Source organism: Monodelphis domestica, chromosome 8 (genome assembly GCF_027887165.1).
Source record: "Monodelphis domestica isolate mMonDom1 chromosome 8, mMonDom1.pri, whole genome shotgun sequence".
Lineage (NCBI taxonomy): Eukaryota > Metazoa > Chordata > Mammalia > Didelphimorphia > Didelphidae > Monodelphis > Monodelphis domestica.
Genome location: NC_077234.1, coordinates 6,073,938 through 6,094,119, shown reverse-complemented (window position 1 = coordinate 6,094,119; position 20,182 = coordinate 6,073,938). Strand labels below are relative to the sequence as shown.

Below are 20,182 nucleotides of genomic sequence, written 5' to 3'. Positions count from 1 at the left end.
TAAGCACCCACTGTGTGCCAGCCACCATTCTAAATACCAAGAATACACATGTGAAAGGCAGTCATTGCTCTCAAAGAGTTTATAATCTGCTTGGGGAAGACAAGTAACCTCTTTTGGCCTTTGTACTCTAAAACATGGAGGAAAAAACTTTTTGTTTTCTCCCTTGGATCTTCCCATGTGTCACCTATTGCTGCCATGTGCTGCTGTCCTGGGCTCCTGGGAGCAACCTTCCCACAGAACACGTGGTGCATTGTTCAAGATGTCTACACTCCATGGTAGCTTGATATTCAGAGAATGATATGGGAGACAGTATACATAGCTTCCAAAATGAGAAGTGTTGGCCAAAAAAAAAAAACGAAAGAAAACCCAAATTAATCCGTTGGAAGGTCCAGGTGCTTCTCTGGCTCATTGTCATCATTCTCTGAGTTGACCTTGACTTCTGGAACAGATGGATTATCTGCCTGCCTGGCAGTGTGGATTCTGGCTGGAGGAAAGCAAAACAAGAAGAATTTCCTGTGGACTTAATAACATGGATTTTTTTTTCATTTCTACATGACGCTTATTTTGAACCATGTTCTTGTATTTCCACCTGCCTGATGAGACATCTTTTGTATCCAGACCGACTTTTAAGAAAAAAAAAAAGAAATTCTTTACATCATGAACAAAAGTGGAGTCTGCAAGGAGATTATCAGCATGCTCGAATGCCATTAAGATCTGCCATTTCCTTCTTTTTACTGTGCTCATCAGATCCTTACAACTTGGACCTGTGTTTGTATCATGGGGCTAGAAGAGAGTTTTCAGGGTGTCTTGGAGGGTTTAGCTGCCATAGTTTAGCATATAAAGTGATTATTGTTCTTCAAAGTGCAAGTATTAGTCATGGAGACTGAGCTCTAAGCTTTCTTCCTTCTCTGAGTCCATGATCCAGTAACCAGAGTTCTAGCTGTCTGTCTACCAGCTGGGAAAGAGCCATCACTGATTTCTGTGTGGTCCTGTTATTGATACTCTTATGTTCTTGGTGACTGAATTGCTCCATCAATGCCCAGTATCTGTGATGGAACCTGGGAGCATCCCATGCTGTGGATGATGCTGGAGGTTTACAAATGTTTGTAATGGACAAAAAGAAAGAGAGGGAGGAAGGAGGGAAGTGAAGGTGGGGGGAGAAAAGGAAGGAAGGAGGAAAAAGAAGGGGAAGCCTGGGGATGAGGTGGGGCTGGGATACTTGGTTTGAAGAATAAGGGCATTTCTCTAAAATATTAAATTATCTCTTGAGGATTCTCGATGTTCCCTCTTGGTCATTCTCAAATATGAAACTGACTTGACTTCCTGCAACTGTGAGATATGGAGGAAGTGTTTGCTTGGTCTAGAGTCTGCTTAGAGTATGAAGACAGCCATTTCTGATATCATGTCTGACCTTCAGCTTGGCCAACACAAACATATACACACCCTTGCACACATGCATGAGTCACACACATGTGTATATACATATAGGCATACATATATACCACAGTGCATATACTGCATGTACCCCACACATACACACCACACACATGCACCTCTGCACATCACACAACTCACATACAAATATGCCAGTATGCACACATACATACTCATTCATATGTACACAAACACACCCACACTCTATACATGCACATATAGATTGAGAGGAGATCAGAGCCATGATTTCTGGTAATAAGATCTCCAGATGATGTGGCTTCCCTGGCTAGAGCAGGTTGGCACCTTCTCTACCTCCCATGGCTTGCAAAGTTGCCTGGTGACATTTATTTGAACAGAAGGAAGTGGTACCTGTGCTTCCTCTGAGCTGGCCAAGCTGATTCAGTTCATTCTTGCCAATGGATCTTTGAGAGATGAGATCATCTTAGATGTGGAGAGTGGCCTGGGATTAAATGCAGTTTAGGACCTTCCTGGTTTGTGACCAAAGGAAAAGCAATTTATTTCCCTGAGCCTCAGTTTCCATATCCATAAATTTGGAATAATGATGCCTGTAGCCCAATACCCAATAGTGTTATGGTGAGACAGGCTCACATGACATAAGGGATGCCAGGAGTGTTTTTGGCCCTACCATTCAAGGTCAATGTCAGCCATTGCCACTATTGGGACTGTAATCAAACCATGTAATAGGACAGCTGAGAACAGGGTTGGTAGCCACATGAGTGGAAAAGGAAATGGAAAAGAGTGATGTTATAGAGGACAAATGGTCAAGGCCTGATCCTTGAGCTCAGAATTTTCTTCCCCCTACAATGTTTCATTTTTCAGTTCATTAATCCCAAGAGTAAGCTTGGAACTTGGCCCATACTAGGTACTTAATCAATGCTCATTGACTTGAATTGGCCGACTACAGGGGCAATGGAGAGCAAGTAGTCATAGTGCACCGTGAGTTGGTGCTCAAGTAAACCAGAGGTGTTGTAGTTTTGTTGTTGTTGTTTTTCTCTCAGGGCAACCAAAGGTATTTTCTTTCTTCCTTTCCTCTCTTTCTCCATCCCACCATCCCTCCATCTCTTACCTTCTATCTTAGAATTAACAACAAATATTGGTTCTAAGGCAGAAGAGTGGTAAGGGCTAGGCAATGAGAGTTAAGTGATATGTGCCCATGATCACAAGCTAGAAGTATCTGAGGCCATACTTGAACTAGGACCTTCCATCTATAGGCCTGGGTCTCTATTCATTGAGCCACCTAGCTGACCCCCAGAGATGTTTTCTTGATACACCAGGCTGTTAGCTCTCAGAAGATTCTGGGTCTAAAGTACTTCCCTCTTTGTAGCTTCTTCTGCCCTGACAATGACCTTGGAATTAAGTTGGACCCAAATTGAAAGGGAAGTGACTTCCCCCAAGGTAGTGTGTGGGATGCTGCTAATAGCCCTGCTTGCCCATCTGGGTACTGGGGAAGAGGGGAGGAAGGTGGTTGAACAGTAAGTAGTATAAGGATGTTCTTAGAAAATAAGTCTTGTTATATTAGTTTAGAGGTAAGAAGTAGAGAAGCTGGCTTGAGAAAGAATTGGAGTTTGAAGCAGAGTTGAGACAGAACACTAGTTTCAAATCTAACAGTTTTTCTGTGACAATTGCTCTGTGTGTGTGGCAGTTGGTCTCTGGCAGTTTGCAGTTAGACTCTCTCTAAGCCTTTGGAGGAGATAACATCTTTTTCTTCCCTCTCCTCACTGTCTGAGGTAGAAGGAAAGGAGAGAAAGACCTGAAGGAGCTCAGTGTTTTCCTTTCCCAACTTAGGAAACACTAGTGGCTATCTATTGCTGCTTTTATAGATTTTTTAACTCTAAGAAGACCAAAGAAAGACCTGGTCTTTGGTTTGGGCTCTTGAGTCTGCTAAGGCTCAGAGTCCTAACTTGGTTCTTGCTGAGGCTCAGCCAGCTAGCCTTTGTTATTTTTATAACTTAGAGACAAAGTTAAGAATTATAAGGATAATAGTGTTAGTTTATTTAGAATAGCATAAATTTGGGTTAGTCTGATCAGGAAGGATCAGTGAAGGCTGTGTGAATAGGAGAAGCAGTTCCATGTGGAATCAGGGAATTTTATTTGGGTGGAGTTAGAATCCCTTAGAGTTAGAAATTCCTTTTTTATACTTATATATTTCAATAAATATTTTATTTTTTTATATCAAGAGTCTCCTTAGTGTTCTTACGCCTGGTCCTGAAGAGTTCACTAATGAACTTCACTTCACTTATATAAACTGAAGATATTTTGTAAGCACAGCAAGCAGAGTATATATATCATTTATAACCCATAATCAATCCATTGGTGTATTATTTTTACAATTCACCTATTACTTTTGTGGTTTGCTGGAAAATTTTGGAGCCTTTTGTTTGAATTCTTGCTGAGGCAGGAGCCACCATAACTACTTCTTTGGTAAACCCCTTGGTTAAGAAATAAGAAGGCTGCTAAACATGAAAGAGTTGATGATATTCAGAGGCAAAATGGGAAGATCCTAACCTAAGTCAGAGGATCTAGGTCTACACCCTAGCTTGGCCACCTCAGATCTGAGTGACCATGTGCAAGTTAACCCCTCTTTATGAGCTTCAGTTTCTTCCTGTATGAATTGAGAGAAATGAACTTGATGGCTTCTGGCATCTTAAGGAAGTAAAGTTCTGTGTCCAGTGAGGATGCCAAATCTCCTCCCATCATTAATCATAGCCAAAAGGGGTTCCTTCTTAGGAATGATCTTTGACAATGGCAAGCCCTAGGGCTCTCTCTAAAATATTAAGTTATCTCTTGAGGATTCTAAATGTTACCACTTGGTCATTCTGTGTTTCTTTCTCTCAACAGTGTGCCGGGACTTTGCTGTGTTAGAGGACCATACGCTGGCGCACAATCTCCAGGAGCAAGAAAGTAAGTTGTGGCACAGTTTGCCTTCTCTCCTTGTAGCCTTCTGTCTATCCCATTTCCAGAAGCTGCCACGAAGAGGCAGCTAGAAAGGCCTGAGGCCATTACTAAGCTGTTATTTCACAGTTTGGGCCAGAAAGGGGTGGGGGGTCAACTAGTCCTTAAAAAGAGAAGTGAGATACTAATGCCTGGGAGCAGACAGCTTCTTGAACCTGCGGGGTGGGATGTGGGGAATAAATTGGAAAGAAGAAAGGCAATTGGACTATCTCCCTTATGGACCTTGTACTCCACTCAGATGGGCTGGGAAGACACTAGAGCAGCTGCTTACAAAGCATTGGGGCAGGGCCCTACCAACCACTCAGTGTAGTTGCTGATGGGGTTATTACTGAAGAGATCAGTTTTGCCCTCATTCTCCTTTTTCTGTCTCTTTGACTTTTATGAATGAGCACACACATGCACACACACACACACACACACACACACACACAAATCTAAGCCAAGTGCAATCGTGTCTCCTATACCTAAAAAGCATGATATAATTTGCCATCATTTACAATTTGGTTTGAAATATAATATCTTTTATTTGAATAGAGTATAGGGTCTAGATCTGTGATTTCACTGATACAGGGAACTCCTGGTTGAGAAAGTTCCCTTTATCCTTGAAGATCAGTATCTTATCTATACAATATAGCCCCAGAAAACTTTCTACACATTGAAAGGTCAAGAGACTTGCCCAGGGTAACTCAGTCAGTATGCATCCAAGACGCTTTATGAGCCCAAGTCTTCCTTGCTCAGAAGTTGGCTCTTGGGAGGCGCTAGGAGGCTCAGGGGATGGAGAGCCAGGCCTAGAGATGAGAGGTCTTGGGTTCATGTCTGGTCTCAGACCCTTCCTGAGCAAATCGCTTAACCTTCATTGCTTAGCCCTTACTGCTCTTCTGTCTTTGTTAAACTACGATGCCTCAGTGTTTGAATGATGCCATATAACTCTGACTGTGCTTCCCCATCCATTCTCAGTCTGGTTCCTCATTTCTCATCTCTCAGACAAGGAAACCAAGACTTGGAATGATGAAGGGCCTTGTCTGTGGTTATATGCATAGCAAGTGCCCCTCGAACCCAGGCCTCCTGGCTCCTTTGCTGGGTCTTTTCTCTCTTTCATACTCGCTGTCTCATTTGTTCACTTCCCTGGTGCTTCTGACACATGCTAGCTCTGTGCTTGTGGGCCGGTTGGTCCTCTAGGCCTGCCTGATGTGGAGCATGCAGAGGCCATCAGTGAGACCCAAGGGCTAGAAGTGCCACCAGAAAAGCAATAAATTGGTGGTGGCCGTGTGGCTGAGTGGGTGGGGGTCTCACTGTCTCCTGATCTCTTACCATCTTCCTTCAGTTGAGCATCACTTAGCGTCTAATGTGCAGCGAAACCGCCTGGTCCAGTATGATCTGCAGGTGGCCAAGCAGCTCCAGGAAGAGGAGGACCTCAAGGCCCGGGCCCACATCCAGAAACGTTACAAAGACATGTGAGTAGGGACCCCGTGCCCTCCAGCTGGAGCCTCAGTGCAGAATGGCAGTGCTGAGCCCAGGCCCCTTCCCATCCCTCCCTCCCTCCCTCCCTCTCTCCTTTCCTTCCTTCCTTCCTTCCTTCCTTCCTTCCTTCCTTCCTTCCTTCCTTCCTTCCTTCCTTCCTTCCTTCCTTCCTTCCTTCCTTCCTTCCTTCCTTCCTTCCTTCCTTCCTTCCTTCCTTCCTTCCTTCCTTCCTTCCTTCCTTCCTTCCTTCCTTCCCTTCCTTCCCTTCCTTCCCTTCCTTCCCTTCCTCCCTCCCTTCCTCCCTTCCTCCCTTCCTCCCTTCATTTCTCCCTCCCTCCCTCCCTCCCTCGGGTTCCCCAGAACTTAGCCGGAGCCTTGCTGCTCTGGGCAGGGGGCAGCCAGCAGGCCTGGGCTGGGGCTCTCTAGTAACGAGCTGTCCCTTCTCTGTCCCAGGGAGCAGCAGGACTGTGAAATGGCTCAGGAGATCCAAGTCAAGCTGGTCATCGAGGCCGAACGCAGGCGCCTTCAGGAGGAGAAGGACGAGGTAGGGGTGCCTCTGGCAGGGCCATCGGGGGCACCCTCGGGGCGAGGAGGGAAGCCGCAGCAGGGTTCGGGGCTGCCCCAGTAGCCTCTGGCCTCCTGGCTCCCGTCCCAAAGAAGCCAAGCCTTGACCAGAGGGTGGGAGGTCGGCTTCTGAGCCCCATCGTTGGGGCTTGTTGGCTTCTAGGAATGTGGGTGAGGGAGAGGCTTGAGCCGGCAGGAGCCGGCCCTCTACCTCCTTTGTCTTCAGGCTGGACGCCGGCCGTTCACACTGAGGGTCCTGGGCCCTCTGTGGAGCCCCTCGGGGCTGCTCCTCCCCCCCTGCTTTGAGCCTCATGGAGGGGGCAGGAAGAGGATCTGGAGCCAGAGCGGGAGGGACCCAAAGGCACCCGAGGGCCCACTCCTCCTTTCACCTAGGAGGCAGCCGAGCCCAAAGGAAAGGCACCCGCCAAGGGCTAGGAAGCGGCTGAGGCAGGGCAGGATTTAAACTCTCGTCCTCTGACTCCAGAGCCACTGGGCACACTGGGAAGAAAGTCAACTGGGGGAAATAGAGGGCAACACAGAACCTTTCACTCCAAACCCAGCTCAGCGAATGGACCACGAGATCCATCGATAGGACAGCCAGGTGCTCCGTGGGTAGATCACTGGGCTTGGAGTAGGAAAGACCCGAGTTCAAATTCAGCACCCGACCCTCAGGGCAGGTCTCTTTAGCTCTGGCTCCTCTCCTCCCCTCATCTGTGAAGGGGGGACAATAGACGTACCTCCTCGGGTCTTGGCAAAGTGCTCAAGTGTACAAACCCGCCCAAAGGCTCTGATGATGCTGATCATGTTCATGGATGCCGTTAGCTCACTGGCCATCCCAGGTGGTTTTCCTGAAGGCCAGTGATTTGGCCTTCGAGGCCTGCGCCAGCTTGCGTGAGCTCGCCTTGCGTGATTCTCTTCTTCATCGGCCTTCCCTCCCTCGGTGACTCCTCAGAATCTCTCCTGCTTCTTCCATCAGTTCTTCCCATCAGCCGGCCCTGGACAGGTCCGCCAAGGGGCCTGGGGGAGGCCGGACGCCCACAGCGCAGCCCACAGGAGGGGCCTCGCGGAGAGATCCATCAGGCCCCTCCTCACAGGGATGCTGGGAGGCCCTTCTAGGATGCCGGGGTTCCTTTCCTGGCTCTTCTATCAGCACAGGGCATGTCTGGCAGAGGAAGTGGCCTGCCTCCCCGGGGCCTCCCCTGAAGGAAGTGGCTGTGCTGGGGGACAGGAAAAGCGGCCTTGACAACGGGCAGCGGGAGCAGCTGGGCCCCGCGTCCTGGGGGTGGGGGAGGGGGCAGAGGGCGCTACTTCAGCAGGAGAAATCCACGCCGACTGCCTGTGCCTGGGGCCTGGGGGGGGCAGCTCTGCTGCTGGGAGCCTCTTCCCCGGAGAGACTTGAGCCGAATCTGGGAGGGGAGAGCAAGCCCTCTGGCAGCTGTCGGAAAGAAGGGCGCCCTTCCTGGCCCTCACTCAGCCTAGATCTTCCCACACACTTCCCCGTGCCTTGTTGTCCCACACAGACTGGAATGAAGTGCCAGGTCAGGCCCTCCTTCCCTTCACCCGCCCTGCTTGCCCTCCGTCCCCCCTCCGTTCTCTCCTCTTTCCCCCCAGAGGGCTGCATGGAACTTGGACCTCAAGAAGTTTGTCTGAATCAGCCCAGAACTCTGACCCGGCACCCTTTCGTCTTGGGCAGGATTTGAACTCAGGTCCTCTGACTTGAGGGCCAGAGTTCTTTCCAAGGTGATGCAGTACTTTGGGGTTAGGGGATGTCCATTGGAGAGAAGAGGAAGAGGAAGAGGAATGCATTCAAGAGGACTTCGGAGGAAAGAAGACATTGACATCGTGAGCTTTCCTTAGAACGTGCGGATCTTTTCACGTCTCTTATCTCCTCTGGCCCTCACGCTCATTCCTTAGGCAGGTGCTATTGTGATCCCCATTTTACAGCTGAAGAAACTAAGGCAGGAGGACTAAGTGGCTCCTCCCTCTGTCTGACATTTGGCCTGTTGGAGAGTAAAGTGAAGAGAAGATCTCTGGGGCTGCCAGCCTGGGGGGTTGCGAATGGTTGTCCTCCACAGACCTGGGGAAGCTCATCATTTCTGTTAAAATTCAATTACATACAATAGACTAAAGAAGGGAATCTATTTTGAAGTACTCTTTGCTCCCTTCCCTCCCCCCTTCCCCAGCTTTCTCTCTCTCTCTTTCTCTCTGCCTCTCTCTCTCTCTGTCTCTCTCGTTCGCTCTGTCTCTGCCTCTCTCTTCCTCTCTCTGTCTCTGTCTCTCTGCCTCTCCTTCTATCTCCCCACTCCTTCCCTCTCTCCCTTGTCTCTCTCTGTGTCTGTGTGTGTCTCTCTGTCTCTCTCTGTCTCTGTCTCTGTCTCTCTGCTCTCTCTCCTATCTCCCCCCTCCTTTCCTCTCTCTCTTTTCTCTCTCTCTGTCTCTCTGTCTCTGTCTCTCCCTCTCTCTCTGTCTCTCTCCCTCTCTGTCTCTCTCCGTCTTTCTCTCTCTCTCTGTCTCTGTCTCTGTCTCTCTGCTCTCTCTCCTATCTCCCCCCTCCTTTCCTCTCTCTCTTTTCTCTCTCTCTGTCTCTCTGTCTCTGTCTCTCTGTCTCTCTCTGTCTCTCTGTGTCTCTCTCTCTCTCTTTCTCTCCCTCTCCTCTCTGTCTCTCTCTGTCTCTCTCTCTGTCTCTGTCTCTGTCTCCGTCTCTCTGTCTCTGTCTCTCCCTCTCTCTCTGTCTCTGTCTGTCTGTCTGTCTCTCTCTCCTCTGTCTGTCTGTCTGTCTGTCTGTCTCTCTTCTTCCTTTGCTTCCTCTCTCTCTCCTTCTCTCCTTGCTCCCTCCCTAGTTGATGGTTTGGACAAGGATCGTTTTTAGTCCCATTTTTCAGATGAGGAAACTGAGGTTCCATGATGTGAGCTCGAAGGATCCTGGCAGCCATCAATTCCAACCCCTTAATTTTATAGAGGAGCCACATTGGGGTCAGGGATGGGAAGTGCCATGTCCAAGGTCATGCAGGTAGCAAGTAGCAGATACAGAATCTGAACCCAAGTCCTCCTCCCAGTCCCGTGATCGTTGCCCTGTTCCTGGTGGCCATGACTGCCCTGCCCCATGGCAAGTGCCAGAGACAGGACTCTTTGCCCCGTGTGTCCGGTCTCTATGCTCTCCCCACCCCAGATGAAGGCACAGCCGGGACTATCTTGGAGCTGCTCTTGTCGTCTTCTAAGGTCTTCAGCCAGGACACTCCACAAGCTCTGATTAAATGCTGACTATGTGCCAGACACCATCCTAAGCTTCGGAGGTCCCCCCCCCCATGGCCCCAACGCGGTCCCTCCCCCGAGGAGCTCATCCCAATTCTTCTGGAGGAGACGCAGACGCGGCACTGGAGGAAGACCCAGCTGGCACGCGGAAGGCCATCTTGAAAGATGGAGGTGATGAGGGCCCGCCGATGCCGTGCCAAGGCCTGCTGATGGGACACGGCTAGCTCTGGCCAAAGAACCGCAAGGATGCGTGGCGGGCAGCCATCGGCATGAAGGCTTGAGCGGGCCATGGAGGCGGCCTCCTCTTTCCTCCGGGTGAGCCGTCACCTTCCGGGCGGACCAGCCCATTCCCTAGTTCAGAGAATTCTGGCTAATGGTGGCAGGAGACCACAGAAATCCTCCAAGCTCATCCGTGTCCTTCACGTCCTGGCCACCGATGGGCTTTCTTCCATGGACCTGGAGGAGCTTGGCAGGAGCAGAGGCCAAGTGCCGAAGCGCCAGGGACTGAGGAGACCCCGAGAACTGTGCACGCGAGCCTTTCTGGCACAGCAGGTGTGGGCACATGAATGCAGTAGACTAGCAGGGCTGTGTGTGTGTAAGTGTGTGAGTGTGTGTGAGAGTGTGTGCATGTGTGTGTGTAAGTGTGAGTGTGTATGTGTGTAAGTGTGTGAAGTGAGTATGTTTATGTGTGTAAGTGTGTGACTGTGTGTGTACGTGTGTGTGAGTGTGGGTAAGTGTGAGTGTGTGTATGTGTGTGAGGTCAGTGTGAGTGTGTATGTGTGTGAATGTGTGTGTGTGCCACAGTCACTTCAGTATCACCGGCTCCCCTTGAAATCGTGGGTATTTTATGGTATTTGAACAACAATCAACACTTTTCAGAAAAGTGACAGCGGCCTCACCAGATCATCCAAAGGGTCCCTTATGCCCAGAAGGCTGGGCCAGGAGCACTGCTCTCTGAGCTTCCCTGGTGAATGTAGGAATGGGAACGTGTTTGCTCTTGGAACCCCGGCACTTGGCACGCAGTAGGTGCTTTAATGAGTGTTCCTAGCCTCAGTTCTTGGTGTACAAAACCCAAACAGGAGTCTCTTTCTGGCCAGGTTGGTGGATGTCCCTGACTTCTCGGCACAGCCCACCCTGGCCCAGTTTTCTATAAGCCATGGTTCTGGCCCTTACCATCCCCAGAGTAGGTCATTGTCCTTCTCTTTCTTTCTTTCTTTCTTTCTTTCTTTCTTTCTTTCTTTCTTTCTTTCTTTCTTTCTTTCTTTCTTTCTTTCTTTCTTTCTTTCTTTCTTTCTTTCTTTCTTTCTTTCTTTCTTTCTTTCTTTCTTTCTTTCTTTCTTTCTTTCTTTCTTTCTTTCTTTCTTTCTTTCTTTCTTTCTTTCTTTCTTTCTTTCTTTCTTTCTTTCTTTCTTTCTTTCTTTCTTTCTTTCTTTCTTTCTTTCTTTCTTTCTTTCTTTCTTTCTTTCTTTCTTTCTTTCTTTCTTTCTTTCTTTCTTTCTTTCTTTCTTTCTTTCTTTCTTTCTTTCTTTCTTTCTTTCTTTCTTTCTTTCTTTCTTTCTTTCTTTCTTTCTTTCTTTCTTTCTTTCTTTCTTTCTTTCTTTCTTTCTTTCTTTCTTTCTTTCTTTCTTTCTTTCTTTCTTTCTTTCTTTCTTTCTTTCTTTCTTTCCTCTCTTCCCTTATGTGTTGAAATCAGTATGTATATTGGTTCTAAGGCAGAAGAGTGGTAAGGGCTAGGCAAGGGGGGTAAGTGACTTGCCCAGGGTCACACAGCTGGGAAGTATCTGAGGTCAGATTTGAACCCAGGACCTCCCTTCTCTGGGCCTGGCTCTCCATCCAGTGAGCTACCCAGCTGCCCCCCAGAGTGTGTCATTTTCTACAAAGCAGGAAAAAGGGAAATTCCTATTGCAAAATAGGGCCAATGGAAGATTTGTGGAGAGAAGGGCACTTTCTTGGGCTCTGAGAACACATTTGAGGAAACTGAGAATTTGAGCATCTTGGAACTAGGAGGGAAATTATTGATCCTTGAACTTGGCCAATAAGGGACAAATACTATGGAGCCATCTAGTTCATACAAAGATAAGCAGCCGTGTTGGGCTACCCCTCCTCTCTCTGTGTCTCTTTCTCTCTCTATCTCTTTGTCTCTCTCTATGTCTCTTTCTCTCTCTCTTTGTATCTCTCTGTGTCTCTTTCTCTCTGTCTCTGTCTCTCTCTTTCTGGCTCTCTCTGTCTCTTTATCTCTCTCTCTCTGTCTCTGTCTCTCTCTTTCTGGCTCTCTCTCTGTCTCTTTGTTGAATTAATTCCGTTTCCTTTTAACTGGGACAGATTGGAGGATTTGGGGGTTGCTTTTCGTTTGATCGAGGCAGGACACTGAGTATTCAAGGTGTTTACATGCCTCCAGCTGACTTGCTTTCCCCAGTGGGTTGCTGGTGGAGGGGCTTCTTGCCTGGCCACGCCAGTCGCCTGATCTGCCCTTGTTCCGAGGGTCTTCGGGCAATGCTGCTGAAAGGGTCTGCCGAGGGGGCTGGGTAGACCAGAGGGCCCTGCGCGCCCTGCTCTCCCGAGGAGCCTTTCACGTTTTTGTCCATTTGAAGCATTCTGGCTCTTGAGCCTGTTCAGGCTCCTGGGAACCCCTTGGGGCGCAGGACCGTCCCTGGGCTCAGAGCCCGGCTGCCATGACTCGTTACGGGGCTGGGCTGGGGTTCTAGTCCTAGTCAACAGGAACTGACCGACTACATCCACGTGAATGTGGATCTAAACACGGGCCACACAGCCCTCAGAGAGGGTGTCCCAGAAGCCGGGCGCACAGGCTTCCTTCCTCACTTCTCCGTGAAATATTCCACAAGTCTCTGGCTGCGGACCGAAGAGAGCTCGCTGATGAGTCGGGCATGGAGAAGCTTCTGACTTTCATTCTTTCCTGAAGAAGTAACAGCAAGGGCGGCGGGGTGGCTCAGTGGTTGAGAGCCAGGTCCAGAGACCGGAGGTCCTGGGTTCAAATCTGGCCTCAGACACATCCCAGCTGTGGGACCCTGGACAGATCATTTCAAATCCACCGCCTAGCCCTTACTGCTTGTCTGCCTTAAAAGCAACATATAGTTTTGGTTCTAAGACAGAAGGTAAGTAAGGATTTATGCAAAGAGAAACCCCAGAAAGTATAAGTAGGCCTTTCCATTGCCCGCCCCTCCCAAAGCTCCCGTGAGGCCCATCGGTCCCTCCTCTCCGTCCTGTTTTTCCCGTACAGAGCAGATGGACCCTCCATGCTTGTGCTTGTTGAAGCTCCAAGTCCTGGGCTGTGTCGCTTCCCGTTCCTGGACTGCTCGTCCGCCTCAGATTCCAGGCCAGAGAGATGGTGGCTGGGCCAGACCTCATCTGCGTCCCACATCGATAGGCAGGGAGTTGCTCGAGTGGCAGGATCTGCTCCTGGCCTTCTCTGGTGCCACCATGTTTACAAAGCGCTTTGTCACGCCTATTCCGGACATTCGCTTGAGCCTCAGCCGATATTTGCTTGGGTCCCCATTCTAAAGATTTGGACACTGAGGTTTGGCATGGTCAGTGCTTCCTCGTTCAGAGGTCTGGCATACAGTAGAGCTTGGATCCAGATTCGGTTCCTCCTCAGTCCATTCATGGGTTCCCCAACGTCTGTGCTCTGTGACATTAGGCTGAAGGAAATGGGCCGCTTTGACCTGGAGGAGAGAAAACGTGGCTGTGGAGGGAGGGAGCAGGACACGCAGGCAGCCGGCGTGGACTGTGTGGAGGGCTTTCACGTCTCCAGAGGTCACCACAAGGATCTGTAGGAAGGAAAGTTTTAGTTTGATCTGAGGGAGGTGAGGACCAGAGCAGGATTCACTTGGGCCGAAGAAAGTGCTCTGGATACAGCAGCTCTTGTGTGAGTTACCGTGAAATGACTTACCCAGCGTCTCCCGGTCTTGTCTCAGGAAGAGGCGAGATCGAAATGGAAGCCTTCCTGGGGTGGAGGCTTCTTCTGCATTGGCTGCTCCAGTGAAAAATTAAAAACAAACTCTGTACTGGAAAGGAGAGGGAAAGGCAGGAAGTGTGTCTCAGTGAGGGTCTTCGGGAGTGAGCGGTGCGAGGGCCCTGATATTTCATTGTTGTGGAAGGGAAAACATCCTGGCAATTGGAGCTGCCCCAGGACATCCTGGGCTGCCTCAACAGGTAGTGAGCTCCCTTCCGTTGAGAGGGTTCCCAGCAGAACTGAACCAGTCCTTATCAGGGACCCATCTCTGCTCACCAACTGGCCACCGACGTCCTTCCTTCCAGCTCCGAGATGAGGCAGTCCAGGGATGTGACCCAACCAGTCTGTCAGACAATTGTGCCCGTGGATTCCTCTTTAGAGATCTTCCTCCGCCATGGTGGACTTTGGCGAGCTCCAGTCCATAGTGTTAGCAGGCAGAAAGCTCCTGGGAGGTTCTTCCCATGGGCCAGGCCCTGTGTTGGAGGCTGGGGGTTCCCTCCATCACCTGCTCAGCTCTTCTCCTCTCAGCTTCTCAGAGAATAAGAGCGACACGTCTCCTGAAAGCCAGAAGTCACTTTGTCTTCCCTCAGACGCAGGTAGAACAGAGATTCTTCACTTTCCTCAGTAGCGAGGAGGGGAGCTGGCCCGGCTGGCAGGGGGCCCATCAGGAGAAACAATGAGGGCAGGTGGAGTCATTCCAGCAAAGCCAAGCTGGACGCACCAAATCCTTCAGCGTCTCCCCGTGCCCTTTCCCGTGTTCTTCAGATTTGCTTATTTTGGCAAAGCGTCGGGCGGGATTGGCGTCCTGGCTTTGCTATCTCTCCCTCACACACACTTGGTTTCTTTGTTGACTTAATCCCTGGCTTCCTCCAGGGAAACAAAAGTCACTCCCCAAAATTCTTCCACTGCTGAACCCTCAGCATCCTCTCCGTGTGACTTCAGGTTTGTCAGTCCCTGGCACCTTTGACACCCAGAAGACAGAGACTTCTCTAGCTCGCTACTTCCACTAGTTTTCCATTTGGCAGAGGGGAAAAATACAGCTTAGGGAGATTGAAGTGCTGGAACACAATCATGTGACTAGCAAGTGTCTCAGAGTCTTCCAACTGATGTCCATTGTGCTTTTCATGGGTCCCAAGTTCAAATCTCCAATTTGTGGCTTACACCCTGGGAGACCTTGGGCAAGTCAATGATCTTTCTTGTGTCCATTTCTTCATCTGTAAAAGGAGATCACTGATCCAGGTGACACCCAGACCTTTGCCCCCATAACTCTTGAGAACACATCAGAGCATTTTCCTCTGGGGCCTTGACTGTCCCATGTGAGGCTTGGTTGAAGGTCGTGTGTGTTTGCAGCATAGGTTGGGCAGAGTGTGTGCATTGTCCTCACGTATTTCAAGGGCTTGCCCTTGGGAAAAGATTTCATTTGGTTTTCTTGACTCCAAAGGGCAGGTCTAGGGGCAGTGGGAAAGCTAGATGGTGTAGTAGGGGACCTGACTTCAAATCCAGACTCAGCCTCAGTTTACTCATCTGTAAAAGGAGATGGAGAAGAAAATAGTAAATCACTCCAGTATCTTTGCCAAGAAAATCCTCCCATGGGGTCGTGAAGAGGTGGAAATGACTAATCAGCTGAAGAACAACAGGAGCCCTAAGAGGTGTCCATGATGACTCTCATCTTTTCCTATTTCCTTTCCCATGGAAAGAATACAAGAATTCACTTCCACAAGATGGCTTAAGCATCTGCATGCCAGATGAGTCCTTCTCCTTATGGCTGGGAAACGAGATGGAAAGGGACTTGCCTGGTTCGTGAAGTGCTCCCCTTCTAGTCAAGAACAGACATCCTCATGGAAAAACAGAATGACCTACAGGATGGAGAGTTGGCCCAAGAGCACCAGAGGGAGTAGATGTGCAAAAGTGGGTGGCGAGAGCCCAGATGACAAATAAGATGTTCCTATAGAAGATGACCTCAGTCACTAGCAGGTCTATATCCACTCCCTTCTCTGCTGAGCTTCCTTTCCACATTGCCAGCTGCCTATCAGACGTTTCTGACTGGTCCCAAATGGGGTGTTGAAAGCAGAACTTGGACTCTGCCCCTCCTCTTCCTGTAAAGACCCCCGAGATCAGAGGCTCAGGGTTACCTGGCCCTGCCTTTCCATTCTTCTTCACACCACAAATCCAGCCATTTCTCCTGCCACATCTACTCGGACAGCCACCCCCGGCTCCCCTCTGGTGGAGCCACCCCTTTGGATCATCATCTCCTGTCCAGAGGGTTCCAGCAGCCTCTGAATTACTTCCTGGGACTCGAGTCTCCTCCGTCCCACTCATCGCAGCCAGGGAATTGTCCTTAAGGAAAGAGCTGCTCATGGGACTCCCCATTCCAGACTGTTCCAGTGACTTTCGGTCAACTCTCGCTGGGTTAAAATAGACACTGCTGCCTACCTTTGAAGACTGTCCACAGCCTGATTGCATACCAGCTGTCCATGCTCAGTGGACGTTGTTCCTCATCTCGTGGTCTCCTTCCTGGCTTGATTGACCTGCTCTCTGTTTTCCATACTGGACACCTCATCTCCCATCGCCTTGCCTTTGTACTAAACATTCTATGTCTTTCCTTCTACCTTAGAAAGCCTCTCTTCCTTTAAAATGGGGCTTAGGACCATTTCCTACAGGAAGCCTCTCCTGATCTCCCCCCATGCCCGTGCCCTCTCTCCCAAATTACCTCATATTTAACAACTTTCCAGATGCTGTATTTAGTGACTGATAGAAATATATAGGGGTACATACGTGTATATACATTTGTGTGTGCACATACATCTAGTTGTCTCTTCTGTGTGGCACCAGACCTGGAATTGGGAAGACCTGAGTTAAAACCCAGCTTCAGATATTGACTAGCTGTGTGACCCTGGACAAGTCACTTCACCCCGTTTGCCTTGGTTTCCTCATCTGTAAAAGACCTGGAGAAGAAATGGCAAACCAGTCCAGCATCTTTGCCAAGAAAACCCCAAATGGGGTCACCCTGCGTGTGGACACAACTGAAACGACTGAACAATAACAGTCCTCTATTAAATAAATCCCCTATTAGTGTCAGCTCTTTCCCAAGAGGCAGGGTCTCACCTTTTGTGCTGGTGTCTCCAGGACATGGCCCAGAGTATGGCCCAGAGGAGTCACTGTGAGAAGGGCCGTCGCCTGATGGAGGTCCTGCATGGCTGGGAGAACGTTGGCGCTTGGGATAGTGGCTGTGGGGCTCTACTTTCACAAGGGGAGACGGCCTCAGATGCTTCTGCCAGAAGCTGTCACTGGACCTCTCGGAGCCACGGCATTGAAATCCATAAAATGGGCGCAATAATAGCCTCTCCCTCTTCGGGCTCATTGAGAGGCCAAGAGAGAGAAGGTGGGGGAAGTGCTTTAAAATAGGAACGTTCTGAAGAGTTGATATTGTTGCTGATCCTCTGTATCCTCCTCTGGAAAATGGGCTGAACCTACCTACCATTGCTATTGGAAGGCTCCAGTGAGGTCATGGGCCAACGTGTGTGTGTGTGTGTGTGTGTGTGTGTGTGTGTGTGTGTGTGTGTGTCTGTGTCTGTGCACACACATGTGCACATGCATGCTTGTGTACATGCGTGTGTTCAAAATGAAAACGAGATTGTTGCCTTTGGTTGCTATTTAGCTTCATTGTCCTTCAGTTTCCTCATCCCCACAATGGGAACAATCTTGGCCCCCTCTGCTTAGGGCTGGTGTGGGAGAAAACTCTTCGGCGCCACTGACATGAGGAGGATAGTGATTCAGCCGATCTCTAGCTTTTCCCTTCCCTCCTGCAGGACATCGCCCGCCTATTGCAAGAGAGAGAGTTACAAGAAGAGAAACGGCGAAAGAAGCACTACCCAGAGTCCTCTGGGGCCAGCACTTATGATGACGGCTACTTCCTTGCAAATGGAGGTAATGGTCTCCTGAGCCTGATGGCGGATCCCCCTGGGAGCATGTAAAGAGGCTCAGGGCCTGGGTGGGCTTGTCCTTCCCCATCCCAGGATCCCCAAAGCTACGGGGCTGCGGTCGGTCTGGAGATCTAATGACTACCTGACGTTCTAGTAGTCTGAGCAGACCCCTGAGGAAAGCCTCTTGTTTGGCTGGGTGGTGGCCGGTGGGCACCCTTGACCCCTGCTCTCCCTCCTTCGCCTCCCCTTCCACCCCCTTTGGGTCATGACTCCCATTGTGAGCACGTCCCATGGGGCCCGGACAGGCCTGGTGAGTAGGGGGTGCTCACCTCTCCAGAAGCCTTCTCCAAGGGGTAGGGAGCTGGTGAAACACCAAGATGGCGTTGCTGGGATCCCTGCTCGTGCGGGAGGGCCGTGGCTTCCTCTGGACTCTCCTCTGTCATGGTGATTCCAAAGATAGGTCGCGTTGGCTGATTTCCCCCAAGATCCAATCTCCAATTTTCCCTCCTCCTCACGATTCCTGCTGTCGAATCAACGATAGGCATTTCCGGGGCGCGGGGGGGGGCCCTCAAGTGCTCGCCTTCTTTCCTGCTCTGTGCTGGTGGCGGCTCTTTCTCCGATGTGCGTGTTGGGAAGGGAGCGGTGGGAAGGGCCCAACATCTCCAGGAGGACCCGCAGGGCGGACTTCTTTGAGTCCTTGCTGGAAATCCCATCCCGTAGGGTGGAGTGACCAGCCCTCGGTGCCCAGTCTGGAAAGGGACAGACGGTAGTGAGTGAAGCTGCCATCTGGGGATCTCAGAGTTTGGGAAGCACCGCGATGGCAGCAGGGACGTTCGCTTGTTTGATGCTTTCGAGTGTGCAGAGTACTCGAGGCGCATCGTCTCTGCTGAGACTCCCAGCCTTGGCACGTAGGGCTCGTCCGTCTCCCCATTTTCCACATGTGGAACTGAGTCCCAGAACAGTGAAGGGACGTCCTGAGGGTCACATAGCCTGGGGTTCGAGATCCGGAGATGGGAGGGGCCCCGGGAGACCGAGCACCCCACCCAACAAAGCCAACGGCCCACAGCCTGTCTTCTGGGCTACACTGCCTGTCAGGGCTCCCAGTGAGGCGAGGACGTTTGCTTTACACCCCTTTGAGGAAGACAGCAGAGCCCGAAGAAGCCAAGAGGTCCAGAAAGCCCTGGAGACATCAAAAGATTGAGAGAGCCAATTGGAGATCCCAGGCTCCGATCCAGGGTTAGAAGGGACGTCCGAGACCATCGGTCCAACCCTCAAAATAGGTGTGGGATGTGAAGTGACTTGTCCAGGGTCACACAGCTGGTGAAGAGCAAAACTGGAATTTGAGTATGAACCCAGGTTCAAATTCCAATTAAACTTGAACTCGGGTTCTCTCTCTACCCATCTGGGGTGCCTTTGACTCCACGGCACTCCCAGCCATTCCCGACTCAGCCATGTTACTGTGAAGCAAATGAGACCCCATTTGATAAGGTGTCCTCCTTTCCTGGCCTTCAGCCCAGGCTGCGCTGCCTCCCGCTAGCTCATCCTCCTCGGGGCCAGCCCTTTCCCACCCCCCTCCCCAGCTCGCCTTCTGCTCTGGCTTCTCGGCTTCTCCGTCTCTGAATGATTGGCTTGCTCTGGTTTTCGCCTGGCTTGATTCACCGACTCACCGTAGACGCCGGATCTTCCTGCCGGGCTGTGTCTCCCCTTGATCGCCCCATCCCACGGCGGGCCCCAGGCTCCCCCCGCAATGAGCATTTGCAGAGGGGACTCCCTGGCAGTCGCCGCCTGCCAAACTGACCCAATCCCAGAGGGTTCCACGTGGGCGACTCCGAGGGCTCGGGAGGGACTGGCCCAATCGCCGCTGTATGTCGCGCGATCCTCTGTGCGCTCGTGTGTGTCTACAGCGCCACACGCATCGGTGCCCACGTGTCATGGGTCGTTAGTGTCAAAATACAGGCACGTGCATGCATGTATCACGTGTGCACACATGTACATCGACACAGAATTAGGCGTGAGTGTATTTGTCAGGCGGGACTAGACGGGCACCCCCGATGGGCTTGACTTTGAGACGCTTCACGCCTGGCCACAGAAGAGCAGGGAAGCTGCTTGTCAAACATATATGTGTGTGCATGTGTGTAGTGCCACCTACATGTGCACGTAATTATGTGTGTGTCACACACACGTGTACATCCACAGGCGTGTCATCCCTACAAAGCCTGTGATGTCTATTCTGAGGTAGAGGCGGACCCTTCGGAGAGCTCGCTGCCTCCCCCTGGTGCGTGCATTGAGGCATGTCCGTGTCCATGGCTGGCCGTCTGCCCTCCCCCAGGTTTCGCCTGCCATACAGGGTGCCGCCGTGCCCGGCAGACCTCCTAGCGGGCTGCCCTGCCGGGGCGGGGACTTCCGCGGGGTGGAGGCGCTCTCTCTACTCCTGGGGATGGGAGCCTCCCTTCCGCGGAGGTCGCAGAGAGCCGCCCAGGCTTCTCTAGGCACCCGGGGCACCAAGGGTCACTCCTGCATCCTGGCTGTGTGGCTCCGAGCAGGTCCCTCAAACTCCCGGAGCCCCTGGCAAGTCTCAAACCCTGTACCCTACGGGCAGCTGTGA

The 20,182-nt window shown here is 50.9% G+C and overlaps 1 protein-coding gene across 2 annotated transcripts in view; it reads left to right on the top strand.

Moving 5' to 3' along the window:
* The window catches only part of CCDC50 (coiled-coil domain containing 50), a 79,000-nt gene that overhangs the window by 31,427 nt on the left and 27,391 nt on the right, over nucleotides 1-20,182 (top strand). For both annotated transcript variants that reach the window (XM_007502453.3, XM_007502454.3), the window contains exons 2-5: nucleotides 4,294-4,356; nucleotides 5,732-5,861; nucleotides 6,322-6,412; nucleotides 17,464-17,581. In XM_007502453.3, the coding sequence (XP_007502515.2) occupies nucleotides 4,294-4,356; nucleotides 5,732-5,861; nucleotides 6,322-6,412; nucleotides 17,464-17,581 (402 nt within the window). The remainder of the gene's footprint in view (nucleotides 1-4,293; nucleotides 4,357-5,731; nucleotides 5,862-6,321; nucleotides 6,413-17,463; nucleotides 17,582-20,182) is intronic.